The sequence below is a fragment of the Staurois parvus genome, unplaced genomic scaffold (assembly GCF_062004578.1).
Source record: "Staurois parvus isolate SC_StPar_1 unplaced genomic scaffold, SC_StPar_1.0 ptg000337l, whole genome shotgun sequence".
Lineage (NCBI taxonomy): Eukaryota > Metazoa > Chordata > Amphibia > Anura > Ranidae > Staurois > Staurois parvus.
In genome coordinates, this window is record NW_028318133.1 from 746,678 (window position 1) to 763,631 (window position 16,954).

The 16,954-nt window shown below is 50.9% G+C and overlaps 1 protein-coding gene across 1 annotated transcript in view; it reads left to right on the top strand.

Annotated features, from left to right (window-relative positions):
* Positions 1-458: 458 nt before the first annotated feature.
* LOC149457057 (rab GTPase-activating protein 1-like) overlaps positions 459-16,954 on the top strand; it is a gene marked incomplete at its 3' end in the record, with an annotated part of 62,228 nt that continues 45,732 nt past the window's right edge. Inside the window, exons 1-2 of the mRNA XM_089684125.1 lie at positions 459-553; positions 11,207-11,391. Of these exons, the coding sequence (XP_089540251.1) occupies positions 11,242-11,391 (150 nt within the window). The remainder of the gene's footprint in view (positions 554-11,206; positions 11,392-16,954) is intronic.

A 16,954-nucleotide genomic window follows, 5' to 3' on the forward strand; every position in this document is an offset into this window, starting at 1 on the left:
CTTTATCAATCATTCTTATATCATTCTATTAATTATCAATAATTCTGACATTAATTATAATGCATTTTATACATATTATAACCTTTACAAATAATTCTATTATATTCTTTATTGAAACATTCATATATATATTATACTAATTCTAAGAATGATTTATAAAGGATACCATATGTATAAAATTATTTATAATTGATGGCATGACTTATAAAATACATAAATATAATAAATAAATATATTATTATGATTTATAGTTGATATAATGATTTATGAAGGAGACAATATGTATGATTTATATCCGGTATAAAATGGATTTCCACATGGGATATCAGTGACAGAGGAGAGTGGGACAGCCCCTGTCCTGTAGGGAACACTCTGAGCCCCCCTCTCCCTCCACACCCCCTCCCCTACACTCTCTGTCCTTCTTGTCTCTTTGTCAATAAAGGTGATTGAAAGGACGGCGGATGTTTACATCCCATGGCGCCGGCACGTCACGTGACTGCGGCGCCCCGGCGTCACTTCCGGCGCGGATCCGTCCATGGCCTGGATCCGGGAGGTGAGGAGCCCAGGGTGTCTGGGATTCGGAGGGGAGGGTGTCGAGCCGCGGCCCGGTGTACAGGGACTGCCCGGGAGGGCCCCGCACTCCTCGGAGGTCACGGGTAGGCCTCATCCGGGCCCGGGGCCCCTGTCAGTGTTGTGAGGGGTGACAGGGTGTCTCCTCATCACACCGGAGGCCCCCTCCTCCCTCGGAGGCCCCAGGCGGGTGTTCTGGTGTGCTATGGCTCTGTGTGGTGTTTCTTGGGACCCCTGTTGTCACCTCCTGTCCGTCCTGGGTGCTGCTAGTCCCCTGCACCCTCTTTGCAGCCACTTCCGGTCTCCATGACACCCCATAATAGTGCCCAGTGACAGTTCACGTTAGAACTTCGTACTAATTCAACTCCGCCATGTTTCTGCAGCTTTTCCTGTTTGTTTGGCGGGAGACGTGCGTTCGGTGGTCTCTTTTATGTCAACCGTGCGTCCTGCACGCGGCAAAGAGGCTTCCGTAACCCTTTCCAGCGCCGCGCATCTCGCCGTGCATGCAAAGTCGCTATAAGACCTCGACGCACCTTCGCGTTTCTGGAAACTGCGCCAGAACGCACATCACGCTGGGCGAACCGTTCTTATCGGCACGTCAAACGCGGCTACCAAAAAAAAAAAAGCGCAAGAGCCGCTTTGGCTGCCCTACGCTGTCACGCGACAAATACGGCGCGGGAAAGAAAAAACGCAAATGCAAATGGGCCCTTTTGCTCGCGCTTTGTTAATGGCTGCCAATCGGCATCCACATGTGTCATGCGCTAGTACAAATGTGGACGTTTTTGGTGGCGCAACGTTTTTGACGTGATGTGTGTAATTAGGGCGGAGCTTGGAGGAGTCAGCTCTTGCCATTAACGTGCGTTTTGTGAATGTGCGCAATTTTTCACGTTACGACGCTACACTGGTACGGATGTGGAGTTGTCATTTCTGTATAATACTATTTGGTGGCGTCACGTTGTGACGTGACGTAATTAGGGCGGAGCTTGGCCGGTCAAGTTGCCATGCCCGGGCTAATTGGATGCGGCCAGAGGATTCCCCGCCCCCTCACCTGCAGGTACACAAAGCGGTAGGGATTGTTGATGACATCCAGGGGCGGACTGACCATTTGGAAACTCGGGCACTGCCCGAGGGCCCGGGGTCAGTAGGGGGCCCCATGAGATGCCCCTGATACCTTTTTTTCATAGGCTTTTTTTGAGTTTGGGCAAGGACACAGTGGCCCCATGATCCCCTATTGCCCGGGGGCCCCATGAGTTGTCAGTCCGCCCCTGATGACAGCATAGACCTAATGTAGCCATGTGACCATATTAGGTCAGTGATGTCATGAGCATCCCCACCCCCTTTGTTTACGTGCAGCTGAGGGGCGGAGAGGAATGGGGAGGCTGGAGTGTTGTCACCCTATAACAGGAAGTGTCTGCATGTTCTCGCGCACGCTAAAAAAAAGTTCTTGCCATTAACGTGCGTTTCATGAATGTGCGCAATTTTGCACGTTGCGACGCTACACCGATACGAATGTGGAGTTGTCATTTCTGTATAATACTGTTTGGTGGCGTCACATTGTGATGTAATTAGGGCGGAGCTTGGGGCGGTCCAGTTGTCGTGTCCAGGCTAATGCGGCCAGAGGATTCCCCGCCCCCTCAGCTGCAGGTTTACAAAGCGGTGGTGATTGTTGATGACATCATAGACCTATTGTAGCCATGTTACTATATTAGGTCAGTGATGTCATGAGCATCTCCACCCCCTTTGTTTACGTTCAGCTGAGGGGCGGAGAATGACCTGGACGCAGCTGATTGGCTCCGGAATGACAGCTGACTGGTTTCCAAGCTCAGCGCTGCTCATATTCCCCACCAGAAGCCTTTGTGATAAGGTGACAATGCAGGAGAGGAATGGGGGGGCTGGAGGAGAGTGTTGTCACCCTATAACAGGAAGTGTCTGCACGGGAAAAAAAAATTCTTGCTTGCCATTAACATGCGTTTTGTGAACATGTGGAAATGGGTCATTTTTGTATAATACTGTTTGGTGGCGTCACGAATGTCAGCTGCTTGATTTCCAAGGTCATAATCTCCACCAGGAGCCTTTGCGATGAGGTGACAACGCAGGAGAGGAATGGGGAGGCTGGAGGAGAGTGTTGTCACCCTATAACAGGAAGTGTCTGCACGTTCTCACGCACACAAAAAAATAGTGCTTGCTATTAACGTGCGTTTCGTGAATGTGCGCAATTTTGCACATTACGACGCTACACTGGTACGAATGTGGAGTTGTCATTTTTGTATAATGCTGTTTAGTGGCGTCACGTTGTGACGTGACATAATTAGGGCGGAGCTTGGGGGGGGCAGTTTTTCCCGGGCTAATGGCATGCGGCCAGAGGATTCCCCGCCTCAGCTGCACGTACACAAGCGGTAGGGATTGTTGATGACATCATAGACCTAATGTAGCCACGTGACCATATTAGGTCAATGATGTCATGAGCATCCCCACCCCCTTTGTGAACGTGCAGCTGAGGGGCGGAGAATGTCCCGGACGCAGCTGATTGGCTCCGGAATGACAGCTGACTGGTTTCCAAGCTCAGCGCTGGTCATAATCTCTGTGATAAGGTGACAACGCTGGAGTGGAATGGGGAGGCTGGAGGAGTGTTGTCACTCTATAACAGAAAGTGTCTGCACGTTCTCACGTACACAAAAAAAAGTTCTTGCCATTAACGTGCGTTTCGTGAACGTGCCCAATTTTGCACGTTACACCGCTACACTGTTACGAATGTGGAATTGTCATTTTTGTATAATGCTGTTTGGTGGCGTCACGTTGTGACGTGACATAATTAGGGCGGAGTTTAGGGGGGGGGGTCAGTTTTTCCCGGGCTAATGGGATGCGGCCAGATGATTCCCCGCCTCCTCAGCTGCACGTACACAATGATGTCATGAGCATCCCCACCCCCTTTATGAACGTGCAGCTGAGGGGCGGAGAATGTCCCGGACGCAGCTGATTGGCTCCGGAATGACAGCTGACTGATTTCCAAGGTCATAATCTGCACCAGAAGCCTTTGTGATGAGGTGACAACACAGGAGAGGAATGGAGAGGCTGAAAGAGTGTGTTGTCACCCTATACCAGGAAGTGTCTGCACGTTCTCACGCACATGAAAAAAAAAAAAAAGTTCTTGCTTGCCATTCTCCTGTGTTTTGTGAATATGCGCAATTTTTCACACGTTTACACGCTGTACTTGTAGGAATGTGGAAATGAGTCATTTTTGTATAATACTGTTCGGTGGCATCATGTTTTGATGAATGTGAATGAGGTCTTAGCGATTTGTGAATGCGTGCAAATCTGCGCACACATACACACTACACTGCTACGAACGTGGACTTGTATAGTTTTTGGTGGCGTCACATTTTAACGTGACGTGCTGTTATTAGGGGCGGAGCTTGAGGGGTCAGTTGTTCTTCCCGAGCTTTAATATCATGGATGCAGCTGATTGGCTGTACGTGCAGCTGAGGTGCGGAGAATGTCCCAGACTCGGCTGATTGGCTCCGGAATGTCAGCTGACTGATTTCCAAGGTTTTAATCTCCACCAGAAGCCTTTGCGATGAGGTGACAACGCAGGAGAGGAATGGGGAGGCTGGAGGAGAGTGTTGTCACCCTATAACAGGAAGTGTCTGCATGTTCTCACGCACACAAAAAATAAAATTCTTGCCATTAACGTGCGTTTCGTGAGCGTGCGGAATTTTGCACGTTACGACGCTACACTGGTACGAATGTGGAGTTGTCATTTCTGTATAATACTGTTTGGTGGCGTCACATTGTGACGTAATTAGGGCGGAGCTTGGGGGGGTCAGTAGTTCCCGGGCTAATGGGATGCGGCCAGAGGATTCCCCGCCTCCTCAGCTGCACGTACACAAGCAGTAGGGATCGTTGATGACATCATGGACCTAATGTAGCCACGTGACCATATTAGGTCAATGATGTCATGAGCATCCCCACCCTCTTTGTGAACGTACAGCTGAGGGGCGGAGAATGTCCCGGACGAAGCTGATTGGCTCCGGAATGACAGCTGACTCATTTCCAAGGTCATAATCTGCACCAGAAGCCTTTGTGATGAGGTGACAACGCAGGAGAGGAATGGGGAGGCTGGAGGAAGTGTCTGCGCATTCTCACGCACCTAAGAAAGTTCTTGCCATTCACGTGCGTTTCATGAAGGCATGCGATTTTTGTACACAGTGCAGTAGTGGGAATGCAGGCGCGGGGGAAGGCAAGTTTCGGGACTGATTTCCCGAGCCGCATGGTAACGTGTTACCCTTCCTTAGACTTTTCATTTTAAAATGGCACCCCAAACGCATCAATCAAATGTGGCGTATTTGCATCCTCCAAACCTCATGGCACTGCAGTAACGTGTGGTACGGTTCAGTGCGATTTTTAAAAGTTGTGCCCGCCCTTCGTTTTGTGCCCTTCCGTGCATTTGGCAACCTATTGAAATGAACATGCTGTCAGAAACAGGACATGCAAAAAGCTCACATGGGAACATGTGCATCCCGGGGTGAGCCAGCCCCGGGTGCACACTGACGCGGTGCGGAACGCGCAGCATTTTCTGTGCGATTTCCACACCGCATCAGAATCGCACCCCGTTCACGCGAACCGCTGCGGGTGTGTATGTTAAGTCAACCACCACCGAAATCAGTCCGTAAAATGCGGTGCGATGTGCAGAATCCGATCGCAGAGGTGTCAATGCCCATGCGATCCAATTCTAGTGCGGACCCAAAAAAAAAAAGGGTCCTGCGTCATTTGGGTGCGGTGCGTTTGGAGCCATACAAAATGTACCGCACACTGATCGCATGTGATTGGCACAGGAATGTGGCGTGGTTTCTGAGAGAATAACATGCGATGTAATGCACCGCATTAGTGTGAACCTAGCCTAATGCAGGCCATACATGGTTCGAATTCCGAACGATTTTTCCGAAAATCCAAACGTCGGTCGTTCTATGATCCGATGGTGCCACCAATGATTTCGAAAATCGGTCGTTTTTCCCGAATTTTCCAGCATGCCCGATGAACGAAATGGGGAGGAACCATAAAAATCGGCCGATGCCATCGCCCCACTAACAGAGCGAAAATCAGCCGATTATTTTAGGTCTGATTTTCGTACAAAAATCATTCGGAATTTGAACCATGTATGCCCCGCATAATGCTGGCCATAGATGGGCTTTTTAAGAAAAAACCCCAAATTCGGTCGTTCAATAGGCCGACGTTACCACCAACGGTAAATAAATCGGCCGATTTTCATCCCGTCTACGGCCGGCATTTAATTAGTTCTGTCCCTGCAGAGAGCTCCGCTATTATATTTGACATGAAAAAGTCTCGCGGTTGCAACAATGTATCCATTTGTATCCATTTCGGATACAGATGGTTTTATTCGGATACAAACGGATACATTGTTGCAACCGCGAGACTTTTTCATGTCAAATATAATAGCGGACTGGAATTCTTCTTTCTTCCTCTCATGCGCAGATTTTTTATCGGTAAAAAGATCGGCCAATTTGCCCATCATTGCTGCGAAAATCGGCTGATTTTTTTCCAACTTTACCGCTCAAAAAAAATGTGCCATAATCCGGAAAAACGGCCGACCAATTAACCCGTTAATGGTGCAAAAATCAGCCGATTTTTTTTTTTTTTTTTTTTTTTTTTTTTTTTTTCGGCAGAAAAATCAGCCAATTTTCGACCCATCTGTGGCCTGCATAAAGCTCCGTTCACACCAATGCGATTTTTTTTTTTTTCTTGCAGAAACGCACTACAGTCCGTCCAACATGGTTTCCTATTGAGCACCTTCACATTGATGCTTTTTTGAGCCGCTGCTTTTTTGGAAAGGGTCGGTGACTTTTTTTAACCACCTCCCGTCCGGCCGTTGTATATAAACAGCCAGACGGTGGCAGTGCAGGGTCAGGTGGCCATTTATAAACGGCCTCCCCGCTCCCTAGGAGCGCGCAGCACCGTCATCTGGTGCCCGCTGTGTCCTCCGGACACAGTGGAACACCGATCGTCGTACAGGACCTCTGTGTGAGGTCCCGATCATTTGATCACTGATTGGCCAATCAGTGATCACATACAGAGTAGTAAGCAAGATGTCACTTGTGACATCATTGCTTACTACGTGTGAAATCTGTGAATGATCACAGAGATCACATGGTACAAGGCTATTCACGACAGCCTTGTACCATGTGACAAGCTGTGACCAATCACAGCTCACTCAGTATTTCTCAATGGCTGCAAGAATGCAGCCAGAGAGAAGGAGAAATGATTGCTTTTACAGCCTATATGGATGTAAAAGCAATCAGTGTAAAAAAAAAAAAAATCTTCATCACCCCCCACAAGTAGTACAGTGTCACCATGGTGACACTGTAATGCTAGGGTGACAGTATGTAAAAAAAAAAAAAAAAAAAAACTATATAAAAAAATAAAATGTAAAAAAATTATAATTATAATTTTTGGTTATAAACTAATTTTTTTTTACTAAAAAGATAACGGAATAATTTTTGGCCAAGATTTATGATGAAATATTATTTATTTCCAAAATTTTATAAGAAAAACACTTTTTTTTTCAAAAATTTTGGACTTTTTCATTTAGCAAAAAAAAAATAAAAATCCCAGTGGTGAATAAATACCACCAAAATAAGGCTCTATCTGTCTCAAAAAAATGCAAAAAAATCCATATGGGTACAGTGTTGCATGACCGCGCAATTATCATTCAAAGTGTGATAGCGCTGAAAGCTGAAAATTGTCCGGACTTGAAGTGGTTAAAAGCAAAAAAGCATTTTTGCTACAATAGAGTTCAATGGAGAAGCCGCTGAAATGCGCGGTAGTGCGGTTTTGCGACGTTTTGCATTTTTATTCTGCCCAGCAACAAAAAAAAATTCCACTTGAATTGCTTCCCGTCCGCCCTATAGCAGAAGTACCGCTACAGGTTGGCACGGATGCGCCAAATCACGTAAATGTACCTGATTTTGCATTTCCGGGTAGGGGGCGCGTGCGCTCCGTACCCGCACCATCTGCAGCTGTCAATCACCGGGTCCCGGCGTGTAGGGCTTGGAGAAAAGAACCCCAGAGCACGTGGTGGTGTAGGGCTTGGAGAAAGGAACCCCAGAGCACGTGGCGGTGTAGGGCTTGGAGAAAGGAACCCCAGAGCACGTGGCGGTGTAGGGCTTGGAGAAAGGAACCCCAGAGCACGTGGCGGTGTAGGGCTTGGAGAAAGGAACCCCAGAGCACGTGGCGGTGTAGGGCTTGGAGAAAGGAACCCCAGAGCACGTGGCGGTGTAGGGCTTGGAGAAAGGAACCCCAGAGCACGTGGCGGTGTAGGGCTTGGAGAAAGGAACCCCAGAGCACGTGGCGGTGTAGGGCTTGGAGAAAGGAACCCCAGAGCACGTGGCGGTGTAGGGCTTGGAGAAAGGAACCCCAGAGCACGTGGCGGTGTAGGGCTTGGAGAAAGGAACCCCAGAGCACAGTGGGAAACAGACATCCAAAGTTGGGGTTTGCAGTGCTCCAGCACTGCTGTCTCCGTAAGTTTAAATGCTTTTGAAATGTTGGATGCCTGTGTTCCCTGCCTCATGCTAAGGCTCCATCTCTCAGTACTACGCCACTGCTGTGCACTGTAGTGATGTTGGGGCTGGAGAAAGGAATCCCAGAGCATGCAGTGACGTAGGGGTTGGAAAAAGAAAACCCAGCGTATGTAATGATTTAGGGATTGGAGAGAGGAACCCCGGGAGCGGGTAGTGACGTGGGGGGCTGGAGAGAGGAACCCCGGGAGCGGGTAGTGACGTGGGGGGCTGGAGAGAGGAGCCCCGGGAGCGGGTAGTGACGTGGGGGCTGAAGAGAGGAACCCCGGGAGCGGGTAGTGACGAGGGGGGCTGGAGAGAGGAGCCCCGGGAGCGGGTAGTGACGAGGGGGGCTGGAGAGAGGAGCCCCGGGAGCGGGTAGTGACGTGGGGGCTGAAGAGAGGAACCCCGGGAGCGGGTAGTGACGAGGGGGGCTGAAGAGAGGAACCCCGGGAGCGGGTAGTGACGCGGGGGGGCTGGAGAGAGGAACCCCGGGAGCGGGTAGTGACGCGGGGGGGCTGGAGAGAGGAACCCCGGGAGCGGGTAGTGACGCGGGGGGGCTGGAGAGAGGAACCCCGGGAGCGGGTAGTGACGTGGGGGGCTGAAGAGAGGAACCCCGGGAGCGGGTAGTGACGCGGGGGGGCTGAAGAGAGGAACCCCTGGAGCGGGTAGTGACGTGGGGGCTGAAGAGAGGAACCCCGGGAGCGGGTAGTGACGCGGGGGGGCTGGAGAGAGGAACCCCGGGAGCGGTTAGTGACGGGGGGGGGGGGGGGCAGTGCATGCAGTTCCACTCTCATCTCAGCAGTCAAGGAGAAATTGTACACAAATCGCAGCGGTGTGACCGGTGACTTGGAGCCAATGGGGGGGATGGATGTAGAATCGGATTGATGCTGCATCCACCTAGGTAAGTATAAATAGGGGGGGGGGGCCCGACGAAGGATATTTTTTGGCCTTTGAAGGGCATTGGATGTATTTTTGTTGCTACTTGTGAAACAATAAAGGACTTTGGACTCTTAAGACTTTAGTTGGCCACTTTTTTTTGTTTGTTGTGCAACTTGAAGATCTGGCAAGCTGGCCGTGTTTGTCTTCTGTAAGATAAGGAATATTAACCTTCAAAATATTCAGCATTTGGGATCCCAGATTGTTGGACTTCAAATGCTCCCATTTAACCCCTTCCATCCCGGGCTCTTATACCCCCTTCCTGCCCAGGCCAGTTTTCAGCTTTCAGCGTTCTCACACTTTGACAATTGCGCGGTCATGCAACACTGTACCCAAATTAAAATGTTATTTTCTTCACACAACTAGAGCTTTCTTTTGGTGGTATTTAATCACCGCTGGGGTTTTTATTTTTTGCCAAATTAACAAAAATGCCCGAAATTTGTGAAAAAAACACGTTTTTCTTTGTTTCTGTTATAAAAGTTTGCAAATAAATAATTGTTCATCATAAATTTAGGCCGAGATGTATTCTGCTACATTTCTTTGGTTTTTTAGTTTGGGAAACAGCCAAAAGGCTCCGGGTGCTAAGTCAGGGGAATAAGGTGGTTGGTGAAGTTTCGGAATGGATTTCAGGGCCAGGAACTTGCAAACACTTTACGCATCATGTGCAAGAGCGTTGTCGCGGTGGAGAATGTGCTGGAGCGTTGTCGCGGTGGAGAATGTGCAGGAGCGTTGTCGCGGTGGAGAATGTGCAGGAGTGTTGTCGCAGTGGAGAATGTGCAGGAGTGTTGTCGCGGTGGAGAATGTGCAGGAGTGTTGTCGCGGTGGAGAATGTGCAGGAGCGTTGTCGCGGTGGAGAATCCACTCGTCAGCCCTGGTCTTTTCCTCCGAACAGATTCCCATAACATTCTCGTTTTCCTAATTTGCACCTGCCTTTTGCATTTTTTGGCTGCCCGCGTCATCGTGGACATCTTCCTGCCCCAACTTAAACTGCCTGCGCCATTCAAAAATGTGATTTGTTCATGGAATGTTCACCGTAACGCTCTCTCCCCCCTCCCCTCTCCCCCCCTCTCCCCCCCCTCTCCCCCCCTCTCTCCCCCCCTCTCTCCTCCCCCCCTCTCTCCTCCCCCCCCTCTCTCCCCCCTCTCTCCCCCCCCTCTCCCCCCCCCCTCTCTCCCCCCCCCTCTCTCCCCCCCCCCTCTCTCCCCCCCCCCTCTCTCCCCCCCCCCTCTCTCCCCCCCCTCTCTCTCCCCCCCCTCTCCCCCCCCCCTCTCCTCCCCCCCTCTCCCCCCCCCCCCTCAGAAAGGAACAAGATTATTGAAAGTATGAAAGGTGAAGGTCTGTCTAATTTTATTCACACTTTAGATACGTAAAAATCCAATGCATTTCGGAGGTCCAAAGGGTTCTTCTTCAGGGCTTGATCCTGTTGAAGCCTATAGTGAACTATGGAAGAATGAATTAGTATGATGGCCTCAGATGCCTGACGGATGGGTTTGAACCCTCCCACTGCTTATCCAAACAGATAAGCTCCCAGGATCAGGGCCCTCCTATCCCTCATGTATTGAACTGTATTGTTGCTGTATTGTCTCCCGTTATATTGTAAAGCGCTGAGCAAACTGTTGGCGCCATAAATCCTGTATAATAATAATATAATAATCCTGTATAATAATAATAATGTATATAAATCCTGTATAATAATAATATAATAATCCTGTATAATAATAATAATAATGTATATAAATCCTGTATAATAATAATGAGTTGTGGGTTGAGTTCTGTTTTGGGGCAGAGCTGAGCCATCCATCTGTAATATCTCGCAGCTCCAGTCTTCCTCTACCCCCAGCTTCTCTGTCACTATTGCAGCCCTCGGTCTCTGCCTCGCGTCTTGGATTCCGTGTTACTTCATTTGTATTTGTTGGGACACGTCTCTTGTTTATTTTCTCCTATCTGTATTATTAAAAAAAACAAAACACACCCCCTGATACAATGATTCTGAAATCTTGCAGCATTACAGGCGGGGTGGACGTTGTACCTACCTAGGTCTCCTGTTCTCTGATTTTTTTTTTTTTTTTTTTAAATGGCGATTTCTAGTACATTATATGTGTGACCAAAGATACTTCTTTCCCTCCTAGGGAATCATTCATGTGTGGATCTTCCTTCATGAAACATGGATGACAAGGCTTCTGTGGGGAAGATCAGCGTGTCCTCAGACTCCGTGTCCACCTTGAACAGCGAAGACTTTGTACTGGTATACAAACAAGGGGATGAAATGCATTCTGCAAACAATGGCAGCGATGATGAGAAGACGGGGCTCAAGGTGAGCATGTTGCGTCCGTCATTTCAATGATTTAGACTAGGCCTTTCCCCAACTGCGGTGCCATCTCAGTTGGTCAGGGGTGTCTCGGCATCCTGGTGGAGAGAAGTTGCGCCCTGCGTGAGTGCTGAGTGACAGTGACCAGGCCATCCTCGCTCCAGCAGATTTCAGTTGTATGAGTTTGAGCATTCAGTGGGTCCGGGTCAGGGGCTAGAGTTTGCCTGCAGCTTGCGGGGCTTGTGCCCGGAAACAACTGTCATTACCTGCAGCGTGGTGAGAGCGGGGATAATGGACGGAGAGCTGGGACTGGCCTGCTGCAAGCACTGGAAGACCTCAGTGACTGGACTGTTTGCACCGGGCTCGTTGTCTGCATGGCCCACATACAGTAAATCTGTTTTTGTTTTTTTTTAAAAAGACTATATGGGTGGGTGTGTAAGTGTGTGTATTTGTGTGTATGTGTATTAGTGTACGTATATTTGTGTGTATTTGTGTGTATGTGTATTTGTGTGTGTATATGTATACTTGTGTGTCTATAGGTTTTCTATATAGTCGGAACTGCTTCTCTAAGTTAGGTAGACAGTTTTTTTAGGGCAGATCTGGGGGTTACTGCTGGGGGGGAGGATGAACAGAGCTGGGGTTACTGCTGAGTGGGGGATAAGCAGCACTGGAACTTACTGCTGAGTGGGGGATCAGCAGAGCTGGGGGTTACTGCTGAATGGGGGATCAGCAGAGCTGGGGGTTACTGCTGAGTGGGGGATCAGCAGCACTGAGGGTTACTGCTGAGAGGGGGAATCAGCAGAGTTTGGGGGGGTCCTATTGTAAAGGGAATCTGCAGAGCTTGGGGTTACTATTGAGCAGGGGATCAGAAGGGGGTTACTACTGAGCATGTAATTAACGGAGCTGGGGGTTTCTACTGGGCGGTGGATCAGTAGAGCTGGGGGTTACTACTGGTCAGGGGATCAGTAGAGCTGGGGGATACTACTGGGCGGTGGATCAGCAGAGCTGGGGGTTACTACTGGGTGGTGGATCAGCAGAGCTGGGGGTTACTACTGGGCGGTGGATCAGCAGAGCTGGGGGTTACTACTGGGCGGTGGATCAGCAGAGCTGGGGGTTACTACTGGGCGGTGGATCAGCAGAGCTGGGGGTTACTACTGGGCGGTGGATCAGCAGAGCTGGGGGTTACTACTGGGCGGTGGATCAGCAGAGTGGGGGTTACTACTGGGCGGGGGATTAGCAGAGCTGGGGGTTACTACTGGTTGGGGGACCAGAAGGGGGTTACTACTGAACGAGTAATTAGCGGAGCTGGGGGTTACTACTGGGCAGGGGATCAGCAGAGCTGGGGGTTACTACTGAGTGGGGGATGAGCAGAGCTGGGGGTTACTGTAAAGTGGGTGATAAGCAGAGATGGTAGTTACTGTGAAGTGGGGGATGTGCTGAGTGGACAGATGAGCTGGGGCGGGAGGGTTGGGGTGGCCATTGGTGCCAGCCCAACACGGCGGGGTTATCTCTTCTGCCACGGCCGCAAAGCATTGTCGCCGCAACACAAGTGCAACCCTGGCAGCTAAAGTGAAGGAAATTGGGGGTGGGTGGTAAAAATGTATCTCAGCCATGTAGTTTTACAATCCCCCAAATTCACGCGTAAACGAGCCCGTAAAATAGGATGCCTCGAAACTGATCGTACTTTCTAAAGGTCAACGTGACTGAAAAAAAAAAAAAAAAAGGTTGTGAAACCCGGATTGAAACATCAGCTGGGAGAGTGAGGCAATCGTCTTGTAGAAGTCAGGCCGCGCTCCGTGTCGCTCGGGTCCTGGTGGTTTTGGCTCATCGACTCCCCACACTTGTTCTTCATTGTTGCCAAGCCTGTTCTGGGATCTTCGTCCTGCATGTCTACACTCGATCTGTGGCGGCGCCTCATCCACAGGAGAACAGAATAACAAGGGATTCCGGAAGGGGGGGGGGAGGGAGGAGCAGACTTCTGGGTACAGTTTACCCTCCTTCAAGGAGCACTCCGAATATTGTTCCAGGAGGAAAGTCGTTGTGTCAGGACAGAAAGAAGACGGTTCACACAAGGCAAATCAGTTCTTTGTGACTAAAATAAAATCTTCATCACCCCCCACAAGTAGTACAGTGTCACTATGGTGACACTGTACTGCTAGGGTGACAGTATGTTAAAAGAAAAAAAAAAAAACATAAATATAATATAAAAAAAAATAATAAAAATGTAAAAAAAAGTTTAAAAAAATTATTTTTGGTTATTAACTAATTTGGGTTATTTATGTTTTACTAAAAAGATATCTGAATACATTTTGGCCAAGATTTATGATGAAATATTATTTATTTGCAAACTTTTATAAGAAAAATACTTTTTTTAAAAAAAATATTTTTGGACTTTTTCATTTATATAGCAAAAAAAATAAAAATCCCAGCGGTGAATAAATACCATCAAAATAAAGTTTTATCTGTCTCAAAAAAATGCTAAAAATTTCGTACGGGTCCAGTGTTGCATGACCGCGCAATTGTCATTCAAAGTGTGATAGCGCTGAAAGCTGAAAATTGGCCTGGACCGGAAGGGGGGTGAATGCGTCTGGACTGGAAGGGGGGTGAAAGCGTCCGGACCGGAAGGGGGGGTGAAAGCGTCCGGACCGGAAGGGGGGGTGAAAGCGTCCGGACCGGAAGGGGGGGTGAAAGCGTCCGGACCGGAAGGGGGGGTGAAAGCGTCCGGACCGGAAGGGGGGGGTGAAAGCGTCCGGACCGGAAGGGGGGGTGAAAGCGTCCGGACCGGAAGGGGGGGTGAAAGCGTGCGGACCGGAAGGGGGGGTGAAAGCGTCCGGACCGGAAGGGGGGGTGAAAGCGTCCGGACCGGAAGGGGGGGGTGAAAGCGTCCGGACCGGAAGGGGGGGTGAAAGCGTCCGGACCGGAAGGGGGGGTGAAAGCGTGCGGACCGGAAGGGGGGGTGAAAGCGTCCGGACCGGAAGGGGGGGTGAAAGCGTCCGGACCGGAAGGGGGGGTGAAAGCGTCCGGACCGGAAGGGGGGGTGAAAGCGTCCGGACCGGAAGGGGGGGTGACAGCGTCCGGACCGGAAGGGGGGGTGACAGCGTCCGGACCGGAAGGGGGGGTGAAAGCGTGCGGACCGGAAGGGGGGGTGAAAGCGTGCGGACCGGAAGGGGGGGTGAAAGCGTCCGGACCGGAAGGGGGGGTGAAAGCGTCCGGACCGGAAGGGGGGGGGGGTGAAAGCGTGCGGACCGGAAGGGGGGGGGGTGAAAGCGTGCGGACCGGAAGGGGGGGTGAAAGCGTGCGGACCGGAAGGGGGGGTGAAAGCGTGCGGACCGGAAGGGGGGGTGAAAGCGTGCGGACCGGAAGGGGGGGTGAAAGCGTGCGGACCGGAAGGGGGGGTGAAAGCGTGCGGACCGGAAGGGGGGGTGAAAGCGTGCGGACCGGAAGGGGGGGTGAAAGCGTGCGGACCGGAAGGGGGGGTGAAAGCGTGCGGACCGGAAGGGGGGTGAAAGCGTGCGGACCGGAAGGGGGGGTGAAAGCGTCCGGACCGGAAGGGGGGGTGAAAGCGTCCGGACCGGAAGGGGGGGTGAAAGCGTCCGGACTACAAGTGGTTAAAAAAAAAAATTATTGCGTTTGAAAAAAATATATATTCATTTTTAAAAACTGTCCATTTCGGTTTTCAGCGAAGTGCATCCTGAATTTTCATTTCGGTGCACCACAAGTTGCCAGGTATTTTGGATGTGGCAGAGACCTGTGGCACATCTGGCCATGCACGCGGGATTTGCGCACATGTGACACACGCAGCTGTTGCCTTGTGGAGGCCCGCACCATGCATGCGCATGCGTGGAAATAGCTCATGTCTAGGCAGACCTGCTGCTGGGTCTCTGCCAATTCAAGTACTTGGCAGAAAGCGGCATTGCGTCTGCACATGCGCAGAATCTCGCAGGACATGTGTGCCCCTAATCAATACACTGCCTGCAGGGATAGGGGGCTTGGGACATCCCAGAAGGCAATGGGGGGGGGGGGTGTTATCCCAGAAGGCAGCAGTGGGGGGGATATCCCAGAAGGCAGCAGTGGGGGGGATATCCCAGAAGGCAGCAGTGGGGGGGATATCCCAGAAGGCAGAAGGTGGGGGGGATATCCCAGAAGGCAGAAGGTGGGGGGGATATCCCAGAAGGCAGAAGGTGGGGGGGATATCCCAGAAGGCAGAAGGTGGGGGGGATATCCCAGAAGGCAGAAGGTGGGGGGGATATCCCAGAAGGCAGAAGGTGGGGGGGATATCCCAGAAGGCAGAAGGTGGGGGGGATATCCCAGAAGGCAGAAGGTGGGGGGATATCCCAGAAGGCAGCAGGTGGGGGGATATCCCAGAAGGCAGCAGGTGGGGGGATATCCCAGAAGGCAGCAGGTGGGGGGATATCCCAGAAGGCAGCAGGGGTGTGGGGGGGGGGATATCCCAGAAGGCAGCAGGGGGGGATATCCCAGAAGGTAGCAGGGGTGTGGGGGGGGGATATCCCAGAAGGCAAGGGGGGTTGCCTACATCTTTCTAGGTTTGGGTGAAGACAGAGGAAGTTCCGAGGAATAAACCTTTGCAGAAGTGAGGAAATATTCTCCAGTTAAAGGAGGGGGAGGGAGGAACCCCGGACATGTTTTCATGGGTGATGTTCCCCTTTAGTGATGTATATGTTGTTTGTTTGTTTTCTGAGAAAAGTGAAGGCTGTCTTTTGACAATATTGTTTTGCAAAAATGTTATTTTCCTTGAATTTTCAAATCCAGGGGTGTCACTGCATTTCATCGCGGGTCACCTCAGCATTATGGCTGCCCTCAAATGGGCTGGTTGTATCTGTAAGACTAGATGTCCAGAGCACCCCAACCCCCCTTACATCGGATGTCCAGAGCACCCCCCCCCTTACATCGGATGTCAAGAGGCACCCCACCCCCCCTTACATCGGATGTCAAGAGGCACCCCACCCCCCATTACATTGGATGTCAAGAGGCACCCCACCCCCCTCTTACATCACAGTGCACTCCCTTAACTTGTGCTGCTGCTGGGGTCAGAGCTGAAAAGTAGAAAGTGCAGGGTCTGGAGGAGGACCAGAGGAGGGATGGAGTCAGCTGCTTGGAGTTGGCTGAGACCAGGGGAGGCGGAGATACAGAGAAGTGCAGGATCTGGCAGAGGAGTTTTGTCCTCTCTGCTGCTGACTGCCAAGACCAGGTGTAGGCGGAGATGAGGAGTTGCTGTGGCTGCACAGAGAGGCGCAGGATCTGTGGGAGGAGTTCTGTCGTCCTCTTTGCTGCTGACTGCTGATCGAGGTAGAGGCGGAGACAGGGAGGTGCTACGGGTGCACAGAGAGGCACAGGATCTGTAGGAGGAGTTTTGTCGTCGTCTCTGTTGAGACGAGGTGAAGGGGTAGGCAAGGAGATGCTGTAGCTGTACAGAGAGGCACAGGATCTGTAGGAGTTCTGTCCTCTATGCTGCTAGCTGCTGAGTCAGAGGGTAGGGGAGCAGAGACGAGCCTCTCCATAGCTGCACAGAGCAGTTCTGTCCTGCTCTCTGCTACCGACTGCTGAGGCA